Consider the following 18559-nt stretch of genomic DNA (forward strand, 5'->3'; position numbering starts at 1 on the left):
ATGGTTGGCTGCCATGTGATTTTTGGGTTGTAAACATTAGGAATTTCCCGAGAATTTCATCATGAATGAAAAAGGCAAGTGTTTCATCGAATTTTGAAAATTTATTCTTATAGATCAAGAAAGGAGTGTCGTGTTTATAAAAAGAAAAAAAAAACAGATATTGTTAGAAATATATTACATCTAGAATATTGATAAGAAAGCATACTTCATCGTAACCAATATTTATTTTTATTCTTAAAATAGTGGTAACGATATTGCAAGGTCTATATGTAGTTTAAGGGGTAAGATTGCAGATTGGGACCGTAACAGAGATATAGAACATGTTCATAAGAGCAAAAACGTTAAAGGAACCATACCTCTAAATGTAACCCTTTGCGAGATACAGTATAGCCCTCTGAAATCAGCCTAAAGACTACTTCCAGGCGCTATAGGTAGGATGACATCCATCTCCGATTGTGACCCTCTGTCCCCAGCAAGAAAGTGCCCCTGGGTTTGTCCCCAGAATGGAGTCTTTTCCCGATTTGCTTCCATTCTTTCGCTTCCTTCTGGTTACTGTAATATTGTTGCTGTCACAGTTTTTCCACCAGAGGATGTGTCCAATGTCTTTGATGTTTCCATTTAATTTATTTATTATTACATTGTCACAGTGTTCTCAATTTTTAGTAGTATCTTGCCCCTGTATGTGTTACTTTTCCTGTTAGCAACAGTGTCATGCTGGTGACCTATCTAACTTCATCTTCAAGATTAAGGAAAGACAGATGAGAGTGGGAATTTATAGGTCTAACTATTTTTTCAAATTGCAGTCCAACAAAAAGTATAGCTAAAATGTGCTGAAAGTAAATAGCTATAAACCTTATTGGAGGAGAGCTGTTCGATTGAAGCAAATGAGCTTAATCAAAATTAAAATGTTTAGGTCTCTGTCATGTACAGTAACCATTTGACAGTACGTATATAGGGGATACTATAGATTAACACCTATGAAATTTCGGGTCTTTGAGTATATATCTGAACTCAGGAGACCGAGACGAGTTCAATGATACCCTACTTTTGGACCGGAGACGAAAAATAATAAAATTATCATACTTTTTTCCAGTGATCACGCGATAGGCAGTCGTGTCGCTCTCTCAGCTCTCGTATCGCGTGTTAACCCTACTGGAGATGACTGTAGTCCGACGTCATGGTTTGCAGACTTTACCGCAAGATTGCCTTTAGTAGACGTTTCCTCCTTTTTTTTACTTTGTTCAAGAACTACCGTGAATCAATAACTAGTGACTTTAGCAGTGGCGGCCTGCCGGCGGCTCCCCTCCGGGAGGTCAGTTGGGAGCACGAACAGTGGAAACAGCCGCCATGTTCGCTGCCATAAGTAACATTAACCGAAATGGCGATCGCGCGATGATCGGAAGTCGCGTCGCTCTCTCAGCTCTCGTATCGCGTGTTAACCCTACTGGAGATGACTGTAGTCCGACGTCATGGTTTGCAGACTTTACCGCAAGATGGCAGTACTAGCAACTATGGTGCCGTCTTCATGAGAGCATTAAAAAAGTATGTATGATAACTTTTTTATTTTTTGTCTCCGGTCCAAAAATAGGGTACCGTTGAACTCGTCTCGGTCCCCTGAGTTCAAATATATAATCAAAGTCCTAAAATTCCATAGGTGGTAATCTATCGTACACCCCGTATATATGTATATATATATATATATATATATAGACTGTTACTGTGTACTCTAAACTAACAATTGACATGTATCCCTGAATTTACCAAAAAAACCTGGTCATCCTACTATAGGGAATCATGCTGCATGCTCCGCTAAGCCAATTGTGTGTTTAACAGACAGTACAGCATGGTGATCAGACATTCTAATGATATTTATTGGCAAAGAATAAAGAAAGGTCCAGCACCTGACCCTTTGCAAGATATTTACTTCCAAATGTGGAATCCATCAGGAGCAGTCTGCTCACCATCTTGCTTGTGGACATCATGCTTGCAAGCAACTTATGTTATAGGCATGCAATCAGTGCCTATAACAAATAATAAATGCATTAACTTCTACTGACCAAAAACAGTTTTTCCTGTGTAACAGTACTATGCCTATTCTCCATGCTCCATGAGTGATAATGAGCCTTGATTGATGTTCCACGTGTAGTTGTGTGCTTTGCTGCTTGCTATTGCTTGCACCAAGCACTTGGAACCTCCTAAAAGTATATAACATCTAGTACTTCAAGAACAGTCAAGTGGGCTACTCAAAGCTGGCACAGTTACATGGGCTAAATAGTTAAACATACAGTCTTAGTGAAGCACAAGATGTGACTTGCAATTTTGGGGAGCTTTATCTTGCGAAGGGTTACACACAAGATACTTCACAAGATACAGCCCCCGAAATTTAAAGGTATGGCTCCTTTGACTTTTTTGCTCTTATGGACATGCTCTATAGCAGGCCTGGCCAACCCACAGGCTGCATGCGGCCCGTCACATTAAATCGTGTGGCCTGCTAAGCGATATTATATATCTATTAAAACTTTTGTTTCCCGTTATGTGTATACCAAAACAATTAAATAAATGAAAATTTGCATGTGTCATTGTTATAATGCGCAAGTGCGAGTATGAACTCTTGGTATAACAATAAAATCTTATTCGTTTCGTGTTTGTTTTAATTTTTTAAAAGCATGTTTGCCTAAATTGTGGCTCACCGTAATGTTACATGTGATCAAAGTGGCCCACGAAACAATTTGGGTTGGCCAGGACTGCTCTATAGTTTTATTAAGGTCTCAACAGCATCATTTATATCTGCAATTGCATCATTTAAGACAACCAACATATTAAAAATAGCAATTCAAAACTTATGATTTTTTATAATTAAATATGATTTGTGTTTTAAGCTCCCTACCCACTGCGTAGAGGGGGGGTCAATAACTGGGAAGTGGCAAATCCTTCATTCAGAGTTGACATTTTACCTATCAGTTATGTGGCCAGGCATGCATAGATATTGATGAGAGTGCTTCTTCCATAGAAGCTCATTTTTGAAACATAGTATCAGACATAGTGTGTGCTTAAAACATATCATATATCTCTACTTATATAAAAATATACAATTTTTTGAATTGCTATTAATATTAATTTGCAGGTTACATTCATATATAGGATTCCTACCCACCTGGAATGTCAGAAAAAATCATGAAAAGTTAGGGAATTTGCCTGTTTAGCTGCCCTATTGATTTTTGTAGGGAATTTGCCTGTTTAGCTGCCCTATTGATTTTTTTTTCTCACAATATGCTTGACTAAGTATAGCCATCTGCAGACAGCAAGGAATAATGTGGTGCAATGAAACTTATGAGTAACAGTGCAGAATATTTTCAGTACCCAAAATTTCCTAAAAAGTTATTGCACACAAAATAAAACCATAATTTGTAAATAATTAATAATTATAATTACATAGTTTGGAAAATTCAAATTAAATCATACATATAATTAAATAGGCCTACCATATAGTTTGCCATGCAACACTAACTGATAAATTAACATAAAAATATTTTAGATTAAAAGAACACTTTAATTTAAACATATGTCATTGTCTTTAATAAAAATATAAATACGACTTTTACAAAGAAAAAACTTTGCATATTGTCCTCCTTTTTCACCGTGCGCACCATCAGCAGTTCCTTGAACAATTCACACAAATTTTCAGAGACAACCTTCAATAGGAAGGTTGTCTCTGAAATTTGTGTGAATTGTTCAAGAACTGCTGATGGTGCGCACGGTGAAAAAGGAGGACAATATGCAAAGTTTTTTTCTTTGTAAAAGTCGTATTTATATTTTTATTAAATGTAAATAGCACCAGCCATGTACCTATATTGGCTTTTTACTTAAAATGTAATTTTTACAATTGTGGCATTAGTACCAGAGGGCGCTTTACCTGTTTTACATTCTTTTGCGGAGGCAGTAGCCTACAAAGGAAGGTTGTCTCCAAAATTTGTGTGAATTGTTCAAGGACTGCTGATGGTGCGAATGGTGAAAAAGGAGGACAATATGTTTATCTTCATAAAGTCGTATTTATATTTTTATTAAATGTAAATAGCGCCTGCCACATACCTATATTGGATTTTTACTTAATATGTCATTGTCAGTGTAGGATAGTTATCATATTAAAACTCTAAGATATTGACCTGCCCTGCCAGATGGCACTACAGAGCACAAAGAGACTGTATTTTAATCATAAACAGTCAGACACCTTCTGGTAGTAAGGTGACTGAATAATAAAATCAGACCGAGAAAGTGCTTGGGCTCTGGGGGTTCAACTCAAAGGGGACCAATCTTTCCTTGTCTTCTTTGCCCTCAAGTCCAACTCACTAACCTTGACATACAGTTTTTGTGCAGCCTGTGCTAAGAGAGGTCAGCTTACAACTTCTACAAAAACTTCCTAACAATGTGACTTGTTCGATATTACAACTTTGTGTAGTGTCATGTATACATTTTTATTAAGGTTTAACTTTTCTAGATTTTTGTGTAGTGCATGTGGTATAACACCAGAAGAGAGGACAACAGGTATAATAAATACTTCCTCCACAGCTGTCTTATTTCTTGTGCAAGTAGAGTATATTTGTTGATTTTTTTTATGTTATGAATATTTGGAATGAAGATGTCTATTATATAAGCCTCAGAAACATCAAGGTTAAGCTGGTTTCCTACAGCTGTGGGGGCATTGCAGTAGCCGTACTTGGACCAGTGCTGCTTTCAACCACCAGTGATCGAGCCAGTATTACATGTGGATAGTGTTATAACCATGGTTAGATCTCCTCAGGTATCGGTTCAGTCACTCTTGGCTTCATTTTTCCATACAGACTTCGCTGGGTTGGATGACTCTACCAGGAGCAGATGCTCCAGCCAGCATAGCTCTATGGTTCATCAGAATTACTGAGCTCTCTTACCATAGCAATGTGATGACTGGTGAGAGAGTTGTTATTATTATTATTATTTCTGTTAGATAAATCACAACAAACAGATCACATGTTGGTGTTGCCTAACATTCACATCAGATTCTTCCCGAGAACCTAGGATGTCATAACGTAATGGCTTAGAATGTTTGCAGACCCAAGCAGCATAACTTTTTGAAGTTGACAGGTGTTAATTTTGTCAATGTTGATTTGTTTCAAGTGCTGCCCCAGGTTTTTCTGAACAGCACCCAGTGCACGATAATCACTGGTACTACTACTGCTGGTTTGTGCCACAATCTTTGGAGTTCAATCTTCATGTCCATGTATCTTGTAATTTTTTCTTGTTCTTTATCATTAACCCTGCTCCCTGCTATCACCAGGAATCACATCATCAATAATCCACACCTATTTCTTCTTGGTAATGGTTATGTCTGGTGTGCACTAGGACTTTATTGATATGCAATCTGAAGTCCCATAAAACTTTTACCTGATTATTATTATTATCATCAAAGATATCAATATATTTATTTTAAAGTAGTATAATTTAGTTCATTACAGTTAATAATCAATTTTGTTACTTTATAGGTGAAACACCAAATTTATCTAATGTTAAACACATTTTGTTGGTAATGTCAGGAAAGGGAGGTGTTGGAAAAAGTACAGTTGCTGTACAGTTGGCTCTTACTTTCAGAAAATTCAAAAAAAAGGTAAAAAATTATTGTTCTATCTTTTAATCTTTAATCTCCCAATTTTTGATTTTTTAATCTTAAGATAATTTTCTTCATGAACTATATACTGTTCAATGATACAATTCCATACTTCTGGATAATCCAGTGAAAAAATTTCAATTTATTTTACCTTTATTTATGTACATTCTATAAAATATAAATCTTAATTTTGGAAATACATTTCTGGCTCTGATTGTACTTCAATTCTAGCTTCTTTTCATAAAAATTTATTTTTTAAAAAGTTTTATGCTAATAAACAAATTAATTTAAAAACATTAACTTTCATCTCTTGTTGTTTTCCCCTTTTCTCACTTGCACTTTATGTTCTCTCCTTGAGTTGTGCCAATTTCCCACAGTATGTTCTTGCACTACAAAATCTTTCCAGATCTTACCTATTTCTAATCCTTTATTAAAGTTTATTGCTTTTTTTATTCAACGTTATTGCTCTTTTAATTTCTATTTATAATAATTTTATTCTTTCTTTATAATTTGTATTTTATTTTTTAAAATTTCCTGTTCCTAGTTATTGCAATGTACCACTATTGCTGAATTGTCATAATATTTTGCTCTATTGTTTTTCTTTTTCTGTCTTCCACAATTCTTGCAACCAGTTTTTTTAACAAATAAGTTGGAAAATTATTCAAACTCAAAATTTTTTATTACATCGTCTATTTCAACTTTTTGTTGTTTTTTCTCCAATGTTCTATTACACATCTGTAAATTTCTCTATACAGTACAGCACTGTAAAGAATTAGTTTGGGAGAAAAACAAAGTAATAAGCGATTAGTTAAATTGGACCCAGATGTGATCCGGTATGTGAACAACAGGAACTAAACAAGTAAACAAAGGGCAGAATGACCACCCACATTCAGGTCAGTGTGCATGTAAAGGGAAGCTTTGCATATGACTGTCCTCTTGATTGGTCAGAGGTTGGTTCCAAAAATCATTTAAATTGGGAGCAGACAGGAGAAAAATGTGTGGAGGGTAAGGCTTAGTACTGACAGCACTTAGATCTCAGATACTTAGTAAGTCTGCTGAGGGTAGGAAGAGAGGAAAGAATGCTCAGGCATGGGTGAGGTCTGAGATTGGATGAAAGTGAGGATAAAGCCTCTCCATGGTACAGCGAAATTATTGAGTGAACATCCCTGATTATTCTAACTTGTCCTCAGTTGTTATTGTGTCAGTGAGTACAATGTGGTATCTTGATAAACTGTATTCTTTGTAAATAAACTGTATATCAAACAAGTTGAGTGTGGAGGTGCGTTTCCTATGCACCTACTGCACACCTGGAATGTTTCGGGCCATGCTACTCAAGAATGTCGCGTGAGGACAGAGATGAGGAATCTTCACTGGCATCATAAATTTATTGTCTGCAATTGATTCATATTTTGGTTCAATCTTGTGTCTGTAATTCACTTCTTTTCTATTATTTTGTTACATTTTTAAACAATGTAAAAAGTTTTTGGATTATAAGAACGTTGTATAAACAGATAAAATGAAAGAATTGACATTAATAGAGGAAGGTAAAATACAAGAAGTTAAAGAATTAATTATAAAGAAAGAAAGTACACATGAACATTAGCAAAGAAGAAAGAATTACTAGTATAGAAAATAACAAATGATATCAAGGATATGTACCCATCAATAAATATACTGTACATATGATTATAGAAGCCTTGAGGAAATTCAATGGTTTTGATGAGATATGTCAACACAACACATGGGCAATCTGCCTAGGGAAAATGCCTCCCTGGAGGACTTACTGCAAGAAATCTGCCCCTATATATATATATATATATATGATATATGTGGAAAATCCAGAAAACCCCATATGATCAGCCTGTTGGTCAGGCACAAACCCATGATAGACTACTAGTGTTCAGCAATTCTATCTATTCACTCTTGAGGAAATAAAAGAGAGAACCACACATCTTAGAACTAATAGTGTTTGTTTTTGATAATAAATTTTTATTACGGAAAGTGGCAGCTATTGTAGACAATCAAAAGGAATATTTGTGAGATTGGTAATTGGCCTAAAATTAGCAGAATTAACAATAATCAAAATAGAAGAAATAATTAATTAAAAGAACAAAAGTTATAATACACAGTAGTTTATAAATGATACATTGATATTTTATACCAACAAAACATCAGAAGAAATATTAAAGAAGATAAATAAAAGCAATATAATGTAATATTTGAAAAAGAAAAAACAGAAAAGGCCAATTAAATTATTTAGACATTATTTTAAGTAGTACAGTAAATATGTGAAACTGTGTGCAGTTAATAAAACAATAGATGTTTACTTTAGTGTTCCATTATATACAAAATATATTGCATTTAAGATGTACGTTCAAAAAATGTTAAACTAAACACCTGAGGAAAAACAAACAGAAAATTAAAATAGACAAGGTAATGAAATTTTGAGATTAAATAATTTTTCCAATAGAGTCAAACTTTTATACAGTATAACAAAGTCACTAAATCTTAGAAAAAATTCACTATAGGAAATTTCGTTATACAAAAATTATACTTTTCGGTAAATAAAGTAATATTTTAACATAAATCTTTTGTTATTTTACATAATTTATATTAATATAAATGTAATATACAGTAATAATATAATATAAATGTAATTTAATTTTAAATAAGTTTACATTAATTACATGTGTTGAAATACTTAGTTTAACTACATTTTCATAAAAAAATTGTAATTTTTTGTTTCACAGAACAGATAAAAAAATGTTCTTTCTTCATAATATGCCTCATACTTATTAAAAGCATTAAAACTGCTTCATCTACATTGACGTAAACACAGGTTCTAGCATGTTTTGCTAGACTAGGTCTCACATCATTGGCTCATTTCAAAATTGATTTGTTATTATGGTTGATAAACTAGGGGAGATCGGGGCTAGTTGTCACAGTTTTTAGTCATTTCTAGTTTTAGGATCTATAATATCAATTTATTTAGGTTTAAGTGAAAATATATGCACCTACATATCTTTTGATTTAGTTTATAATAAATATATGAACATTCAATAATCTTTTGTCATAGTTATTAATTTTTTTTATAAAACTGTGTTGTCACAGAGTAAGAGATATATTGTCACAGGGTATATGTAGTCTAAGTTCTCACATTTCCTGAGTTTATTTTGGTTATGTTAAATTATGCATAATATGACATTTACTCATGCCAATTCTATATAGGAAATAGATTACTAATTTACTATTATTTATTCTGTAAAAGACAAATAGCTTGCATCTTTACATATTGTCTTCAGAATCACAGTTGTGACAAACATAATATGGATTTACATCTGTACATATCTCGTGAAACCAAACTCTCACCACAAACCAAACAGAAGGTCTTTTCTTTCATTTCTGATGAATTAATCTTAGTGACAAGTTGCCCCATTCAATGTGTAACAATTTGCCTCAAATGAATTTCCTTAACAAATCAGTTCATAGCTTCTAATTTCAAAATAGAAAATTCAATTGCTCATAATGTATATATACATTATGGACCCACCTAATAGGAAATACAGTTATTACTCACCTTTTACTAATTGCAAGTTTTCAAATGGCACAAGACATGATGCATCAAAATTTACGCAACACGCTGTAAATTTTTTAACCGCTAATTAACAGAAAACAATGCAAAGGATATTATTTGAATTTTGTAATGACGTAGGTGAGCAGTAAATGAACCTACTCCTAGATGACGTGACCATTCAGTCTTGATTATATAAGTGATATTTGCACTGTGACAACTATCCCCGGTCTCCCCTACTCACAGAAATTCTGAAATTTGCTGCAATTGCTTTTTTTTTTTTTGAGCGTTTATCAACTTCCTGCAACATATTAAGTTTTTTTAGTAATGCTTAAACACTATATTTACACTAAGCAATATTTAAATATTGGATGACTTATTCAAATTCTAACTGGATGACTTATTAAATAAAATTAAATCTCAATAATTTCAAAAATTAGTCCAGCAGTTGTCAAAATTATCATCTATCTACCAATGTTTTTGGCATTCATTAATTGTAAATTGTTTATCTGTCAATGAGGGCATTTGGACCTAATCTCTTGTCTCTTTCTTTATAATCAGTAGCCATGTGAAGGGCAGATTATGTGATGGTTTTAAAAGCTAATGACCAGTATAACCAGAAAAGTCAATTGCTCCCTCTCAATTGCTACCTAATTCCCTCTCAATTGCTCCCAGAAAAGTCAATTGCTACCTAAAATTGATCCTAAATTCAAATTTGACCCAGAGGGAGCAATTGACTTTTAATGATTGATGGTCCTTACAAATTAAAAAAAATTCATTATGCAGAAATTTAACTTCATTATTTAGAAGCAATTTTACATATATTTTTGGTTAAAAGAGCAGTGTACAATGCAAAAATTAGTTATATGGAGAAATTTGCTATATAGAAATTCATAATATGGAAGTTTGACTGTATTTTTGTTAAAAAAAAAAAAAAAAAACTGGTTAGAAAGAATTATGGAAGACAACAAAGAAAAGAAAATAGAAAGATATATTAAATTCTTGTGTACAGAGCATATCTTTAGAAAAGTCAAAGGCCCTTTTTGAGATATATAATATATATCATATTCCACTCATAAGAGTATGCTCATATATTAGATTATAAAACATACTCTTATAGACAGGGAAAAATTGGTACTACATTCCACAAAGTACCTAAAAAACTCTCAACTTAAAAGAAAAAAACTTTTATAGCATCAGAAGAATTTTACTTTGGCTTTTTATTTTTAATAATAGTGGTTACTACAGAGACGTCACTGTGTGAGAGTCGTAAAAGTACATTGAAATTTCGAGTAATTACAAAATTTCCAAGTCAGAAAGTTTTGGAGGTTAAATTGGGTCAGGAACACATGTTAGTGATGTAGACCAGACAGGAAGAAAACTATTTACATATTTTAAAACAAACATGACATGATGATAAACGACAGAGGGGATAAATGTCAAATGAGAGAGAGGGAGCTTTGTCAAGGTGCTCACAAACAAGTGTTGGGTCTAAACAATTGAGAAAAGGGGAGAGTTAAAGACCAAAAGGATATCTGTTAAGTCATGAAAGCCCGAACCTGTTAGGGGGTAAATGGCCGCAAGAACATCTGGTAGATCGTTTACATTCAAAAACATCAGAGAAAGGGTCATAACGGAGTAAAATATGAGCGCAGACTTCAAAAGCTCCATCAACACCTCTCAGACCTTTCCCGACCCAGTCTTGGGTTTCGCCTAGAGACAAAAGAATGACCAGTCTGGGCTGGGTAAGGGAGAGGGAGAACAGGACAAATCAAAAGGGTGAGGTGAGATTCGAGGGAAAATCCTATAAAACCCCCGAGTCTCGAGGTCAAAGGTCAGTTCTCCTCCAGACAAGTGTTGTATAAATCCTAGGACCTCTGTCCACCAGCCCGTTACACCTGACCAAGCCTCTCCTCCAAAGACAACGGGTTCTCCACCTGCTAAGAACTGTGTGCGTCAGAACGTCAACCCATCACCCGTGTACCAGCATCCCACCTCCGACTCTGCGGACTTTTCTCCTCGGAAGCCTGTATTGTATAAAATTAGTATATCACTGAATCAAATATAGTTTGATAAGATTAAATTTTATTTGATGGAATTAACTCCCTACATATAAGAAATACCAGTACTTGAAATTATTCAATCTGTTGAGATCTCTACTCTTTATTCTATAGAAACACATATGTTACAAGATTGTATAAACAAAAATACAGGCCTACAGATACATGAATCTTGGGAGGGTTTCATAACAGATAGTGAAAAAATAAACAAACTAACACCCTTTTGTGAGCTGGAGGGATACACACTCAAAGGCAAAGTAAATGCAGATGTGTAAGTGAGATGTAGCTTGTGAATTTCCGGTGTGTAAAATCATGATGCAGTTTGGATTCATCAGATTCCATGTTTCTGTATTGAATAGTATAGAATTTTCTTTCCAAATTTGTGTGTCCAGGATAAAATGTACCCTTTTAGTGGATTTTGTCACATTTGAATACAGTTCAGAAGTTTTTACTATAAAAATAATAATGTATTTGCATATACCTAGAAATCCACAAAGAGATCTATGTGTCATGACTGAGGAACCTATTAGGTCTGAAATGCATATCATAATAAATACATAGAAGAAACTTGTGTCTCAAGGTCATTTTGTTCAGTTTGATAAGTCCATCTATAGGAAAAGTGCAATAGCATGAAACATAGGAAATAAGTCAATGGACAAAAAGCAATCTGAATAATCATATATTATGCCTTACATGTGTATAATAAAGATGACGGAAATTGTACATAATGTATGAACAAAAAGAGACAAATTACATATGCTCATTAGCACTTTGCTTGACTACATGATTTGTTAAAAAAATTTTGTCCATTTTAGTTTATTTTGATGCCACTTCTCTGTCCATTGAATACAGCAATCACTTGATATTAGCATGTTATGTACAGTCTGTTCCTTATGCTGAAACTTGTCAGGAAGGTCTTTATGACTTGGAAAGACTCAATGTCCTCACTGGCTTTACACATGGACCTGTGTCATAACATTCACTAGGTGGCTTCTCTTCAATCAAATCAGCCTGCTGACTCTATACAATTCTTCAGTTGCACTGTACATATCACAGATGTAACAAGCTTGTCTTTGAACTCTATAAATTTCTGGAAACACCTAACTATTAACTAAATGTTGAAAAAATGCAAAATTTACAGTAGATGGGGCTAGAAAAAAATCCATTATTCTTAGTTATGGATCTGCTAAAAGAAGGTAAAATTACATTGGTTTGGTGGGATCTGGAAAAACCTCATTATTCCAAGAAATCTGTTGTTCTATAATCCATTAATGAGATTCTGTATTTATAAATCAGATGGAAGCTTTTGTTTAGAGAGTAATAAAACTTCTCTTGGTTTGTTTATGTTTTGAGTAGGAGTTTGCACCAACTGTACTAATAATTTCACTTGAAAGAAATTAAGTTTTCCTGTATCGACCTTAAAAGATGACACAGTTCTCTCCAATTACAAACAAGCCTGATATCTCTGTGAAACCTGAGATATTTTACAGGGAAGTAAAATTTTATATGTTTATTTTTTGACTTGGTCCGTGTTACAAAAATATACATAAAATACACATTTTTGTCTATTGGTGAGTGTTTTATTTCTGTAATTTGTCCTGTTTATAACAATGTAAAAGATATAATTATAAGAATAAAGAATAAACCAATTTGTTCTAAAACTGAAACAAATTTTTCCATAAGAAACAAAATAAAATGGATTAATCCATTCCTGACCCCCAAAATAAAGTCTTATTGTTACCTTTTTAGCTATATTTCATGCATAAAAATTCCTACAAATGCAATGTAATATTATATTAATAAATATTAAATATTAATATTGTAATATATTAAATTTTTGTTATTTAATTTGACTTAAACACCTTTAAACACAAATTCTTGAATGCCATTTATAATACATGAATGTTCATTAACATAGTTTTTATTAATTAATTTGATTTAAATTCAACTGTGGTGTGTATTGAAAAACGGAAGTAGTATTTTTCCCACATATGCATTGAAATCTAACTTAAATAGAAACATCATTGATGACCTGTGTTTTGATGTCTAATGATGAAAGACAATCATGGCACCACTAACTTCTGAACCGGTAGTTCTGTCATTGATTGGTTGGGCCTCGACTTTCTTTAATACAGGAAGTATAGGAGGTTGACATCTGAGTTTCTATGGCTGGCTCTTGCTGAATAGGTGTTCAGCAACCAGAGCAAATATGAACTTGAAATTCTGTTTGTGAACTGATTTGTTCAAAAAATGAGTTGTTTGAAAAACAAAGTTTCACTATATAGTTTTTGATACATTGCCCATATTTTACAATAAAAATTGAGGTTGAGCTAACTAATGCAGTGGCCTTGATGCAACCTGTGCAGAGATGAACAAAATGTTTTACCTGTGAAAGATAGTTTTGGTGGTGACTTGAATTGACTATGCTATACATTGCAATAAATATGAAAACTTGAATATTCATTTACTACAGACTCGAGCAATAACATTTGGAACTCTTCACCAACTTCACCAAGTCTACTCATAAATAAATTTTTAAAAAAAAGAAAGGTGATCAAATAAAATGTTTAATTATAGTAAATATCTACTTGTAGGTTGGAATTCTGGATGTTGATCTGTGTGGTCCAAGTATCACCCATATGTTAGGCTTAGAAGATAAAGATGTACATCAGTGTGAACAAGGGTAGAAGAATGGTTTCTTAAAAATTACAAATCATATTTTGCCAATACTAATCAAAGTTTTAAAATTTCTTTTAGTTGGGTACCAGTTTACGCTGATAATGAAAAATCATTAGCCGTAATGTCAACAGGATTTCTTTTAAAACGTAAAGAAGATGCCATTATATGGCGAGGACCAAAAAAGAATGGTATCTGTTTTACGTAACAGAAATTTTTCTTCTTTCTGCTCCCTAAACAAAATAAGTATCTCTGCAGAAAATCTAAGTTTTATAGCTTAAAATGTATTTGTAGCAATAATAAAACAGTTTTTAGAAGATGTATATTGGCAAGATATTGACATATTAATTATCGATACACCGCCCGGTACGTCCGACGAACATTTATCTGTTGTCGAAAATATTAAACAACTGAAACCAGATGGTGCCATTTTGGTCACGACACCTCAGGTGATTATTTATGCAACAATTTTTAGAACAAATATAATGCTTTAAAATTAAGTTTTACTTTTGTTTCAGGGTGTATCAATTAATGACGTTCGACGAGAACTGACATTTTGTAAGAAAGCAGAAATTCCAGTTTTGGGAATAATTGAAAATATGAGTGGGTTCGCCTGTCCGAATTGTTTGGTAAACATTTGTTTAGGAGCAAAATTGGCTTCCAATAAGTAATCAAATAATGCATAAGAAGTAATTTTGAATAATTGTATTCTTTCTCATTACAGGAATGTACAAATATCTTTTCTACAGGAAATGGTAAATTGTTTGCTGATAATGCAAATGTTAAGTTTTTAGGTAATTGCTTATTGTGTTTTTATTAAATAAGATATTTTTGGTGTAAATAATTTTGCATAATAACCAAAATAACTTAAACAATATGTAGTCCAAACCTCAGTTAACTGAGCTATATTATTTTAACACACTGACTGCCAGACCAAATTTTTATTTTCTTTGAGAGACTAGTTAGAACCATGGCAAGCTGAAAATTCAGCTTTTCATGGTTCATGTAGATATAAAAATCACATCATTCATATAAGTCATTGTCCATGTATGGGTAACAAATGTTTGTTAAGACTATCACTTTTTGAATAAATTAAAAGTAGGAAAAGTAGGATACTGTTAGATTAGTTAACATTTCGTATCTTTCCTTTTGTATGTGCTATTACAAAAGCAGCAAGCAGCAAAAAACTTATAATCTGTTCTGCAAGAAGCTTTTTTTCAGCAGACTGCAAATTAACAATGAATGCATGGATAATTCTTATTTAACACACCCATCAACTGTTATGAAATTTGTTGTGGAGTAAAAGTATAGTATGAAAATTAGAAGCAATTTTCTACAGTTTAACTTTGAGAAAAATTATCAAGACGAAAGGACGATAGATTAGGTCTAATGGGACATTGAAGAAAACGAGAAGGTTGTTTATGTATGCATGTTTGTAATAAAAGTAATTTTGCTCTGTATTTTCAGAAATATAAGACTAAAATTTTATTCATTATAGTAAAAACATAAATGAAATGTTTTAAAACACACACACCATTTAATTAACCAAAAAATGTTAAGTTTAAGCAATCATCTGGGACTAATTGGAGTGGAGTGCAGAGAGCACTACTGGTTAACTATATGAATTATGGCCCCATTGCAAAATTTGGCAAAACTTTGAAAAACATTTGTTTGAACCCAAATGGTGTGTCTGCAAATTTTAGACTCTATTCTGTTTCCGCCTGTTGAAAAAATAAAAAAACATCAAAATTTTTGACTAAATATTTTGAGTGGGGGATAATTGTATTTTTTAAGTTTTTGGTTATCAATTGAGTATGCCACTACCATTATTCTGCTTTAATTTTTGTTAGATTTCTTTAACCCTTTCAAAATTATGCACTTTTATTAATTTTGTCTTTTATCTCCCTTTTTTGGAAGACTTGACAATATCAGATGAGATATATTTTTTCTCTTCCAAGATGTTCCCATTTAATATCAAAATCATTATTTTTAATTTAAATTTTTTCTATCAATTTTGTTAACACAGTAGCAGAAGCAGTTTAAAGTTTCTTAGTTTTTGGTTGACATAACTTGCCATGCAATGCTTTAGCTACAATTTTTTTCTTTAAAAAATAGTCAACTAATTGTAAATATTAATATATGCTAAGAAATAGGACTATTTCTTTTAAGAATGGAGTTTATGCTTTATATTTGTTGCAAGGAATTAAACAGAGAGAAATTATGACAAGAGAAACCAAATTAGCGGATTTGTTATTTCCTTTATCACCGGCTAGGTTTATTGCTGACAGAAGCATTTTGTGGAAAAAGTACAAACAATTTATACCAAAGAAAATCATATGGTGGCTAAAAGCATATGCATTTGTGCAAACTGTTCACAATCCGTACTACCAATGGTTATATAACTGATTTTTTGTAGCATATCTTGCACTTGTCAATGATGCATCAACTATTTTGACTAAAGAAAAATTCAAATCATTACTCCGTGATGACAGTTTATTTGTGGTTGATAGACTGCCGAGTTCTTAAAAGGAAATGAATTTTGCATACAAATGCCAGCATTATTAAAAAAAGACGAAAGCCAATTTTCTACAATAAATGCAAATAAGTCTAGAGTGGTAACCGAAGTTTGTTGGGTAGTTGAAGTAGAACATAGGATTCTTGGGCAAAAATCTTTAACTGCAAAGTAAGAAATCAAACTATCTTCATATTGTAGCTAAAGCATCATATGATAAATTACGTCAGTCAAACTAAGAAAATTGCAACTTCTTCTGCAACTGTTCTGTTTTATTTAACAAAAATCAAGAAAATACATTTTTTAAATTAAAAATAATTGTTTTGATTTTAAATGAATCCATTTTGGATAAAAATTAAAAGGATATACCTCATTTGGAGTGCCAAGTCTTCCAAAAAAGTAAGATAAATAAACAAAAATTATAACTTTAAAAGGATTAAAGAAATTGAACCAAAATTAAAACCGAATAACAATAGTGGTGTATGCTATTGATAGTTAAAGTCAAAAAATTGTGTCAATACTCATGACATCACTCAAAATAAGTTTTAAGTATCTGCCAATTATGACTGACGTGGCTCAATCTGACATCGACTGTTGGACTATATGAATGATGTGGCAGTCATGCTAAGAAACATTAAAAATGGTAACTTTGTTTGGAGCTTTTAACTATTCTTAAAATAATCTTAATGATTTATTTTTCTAAAAAAATATATAAAATTAAATAGTAAACTAAATGTTGTAATTAATAGGTACAATTCCAATTGACCCTCTTCTGTCTCAGGCATTGGAAAAGGGAGAAAATTTTGTCGAGTTGTTTTCCGATTCACCGACAATTCAACAATTTTCTGACATTGCACAGTTACTGCTTCAAATCTGCGAGTGTTCAAATTAATTTTCTGTGATTTTTTAAACAATAAAAAAATCTCAAATTCAATTTAATGTCTCTGGATTTTAATGAGTTTTAAATAAAACAAAAAATTTTAATACAGGATTACTCATTAAAATATTTTATAAAATATCAATTTATTATGTTTTATTAAAAGAAAATAAATGATGTTTTTTTCTCATACTATTAAAATAATTATTATTTGAACCTTTGCGGTGCACATAAAGATTAAAAGTTCCAGATGTGTAGGCAAGAGATGGAAAATATCATTGTACTGTACTACTGTGATCAAAGAACATCAGGAATGGTTCATTTAAACTGCATGTGCAAGAGGGTGTTGTTGTTTTTTGCTGCTTGATATGATTTTTGTTGACATCTAGCTGCAATCTGTATTTGAAAATGGAAACAGGTGATGACATAAACACTTATTCTATGTGTAAAGAATTTTTGTGCTGGTGATTTTTCAAAATGTCGGATGTAATTGAACAAAGAACATGTATTAATTCTGTTGCAAAAACAAAATTTATTTCTACAAAAATGTTGGAAATGTTGCAAAAAGCCTTTGGTGACGATATCAAAAACAAGAGTTTTTGAGTGTTACAAGATGTTTGAGGGAGGCAGAGAATGCGCTGAAGATGAACTAACCACGTACAGGAACCACTTACCGCTGTTTCTAACACCGGTAAGTGGTTCCTGCACGTGTGGTGAAGTACACTCTGGTAGACCATCCACTTCAACTGGAACAACATGTTGCTTGAGTCAGAGATTTGGTGCTCAATGATCATCATTTAACAATTATTGACATTAAAGTTCAGTTAAAAAACATAAGACTAGTGGAAAAACCTTGCATCTTTTTTCTTTTAATATTCGTATTAAATCAGAGACCAAGACTGAAAAACATGGCTATTTTATTCCTTCTTTATAAGCAATGCATTTCGGATTAAATTTTCTTAATCCATCCTCAGGCTATAAATACACAAAAATGCATTAACAAAGTTATTTGATATATTAATTACAAATAATATGATGTACAAAACACTAACCTTCCTACATAATAGTCATTAACTTGTTTTACTCCCATTTTGCACTTACAATTTCTTTCAAATATTTTTTAAGTTAAAAGGGACAAAAAGAATAACAGTTAATTACAAAATTTATACTAAACAGATATTCAAATAGATTATTAACAAAATGAATTAAAACTTATAAAGTTAAA

The 18559-nt window shown here is 32.3% G+C and overlaps 1 protein-coding gene across 2 annotated transcripts; it reads left to right on the top strand.

Moving 5' to 3' along the window:
- Nubp2 (NUBP iron-sulfur cluster assembly factor 2) lies at window positions 1-17391 on the top strand. Of its 2 annotated transcripts, none has more exons than XM_067264680.1 (8): window positions 1-74; window positions 5517-5638; window positions 13864-13952; window positions 14027-14136; window positions 14240-14394; window positions 14464-14574; window positions 14670-14739; window positions 17207-17391. In XM_067264680.1, exons 1-8 carry the CDS (start codon window positions 62-64, stop codon window positions 17347-17349), a joined length of 813 nt encoding a protein of 270 aa, XP_067120781.1. In that variant the 5' UTR covers window positions 1-61; the 3' UTR covers window positions 17350-17391. The 2 variants fall into 2 exon arrangements, with proteins under 2 accessions (XP_067120781.1, XP_067120782.1); XM_067264681.1 differs by having other exon boundaries at window positions 3-74; window positions 5568-5638.
- Window positions 17392-18559: the final 1168 nt, after the last annotated feature.

Source organism: Centruroides vittatus, unplaced genomic scaffold (assembly GCF_030686945.1).
Source record: "Centruroides vittatus isolate TY-2023 unplaced genomic scaffold, ASM3068694v2 contig_19, whole genome shotgun sequence".
In the NCBI taxonomy this organism is placed as follows: Eukaryota; Metazoa; Arthropoda; class Arachnida; order Scorpiones; family Buthidae; genus Centruroides; species Centruroides vittatus.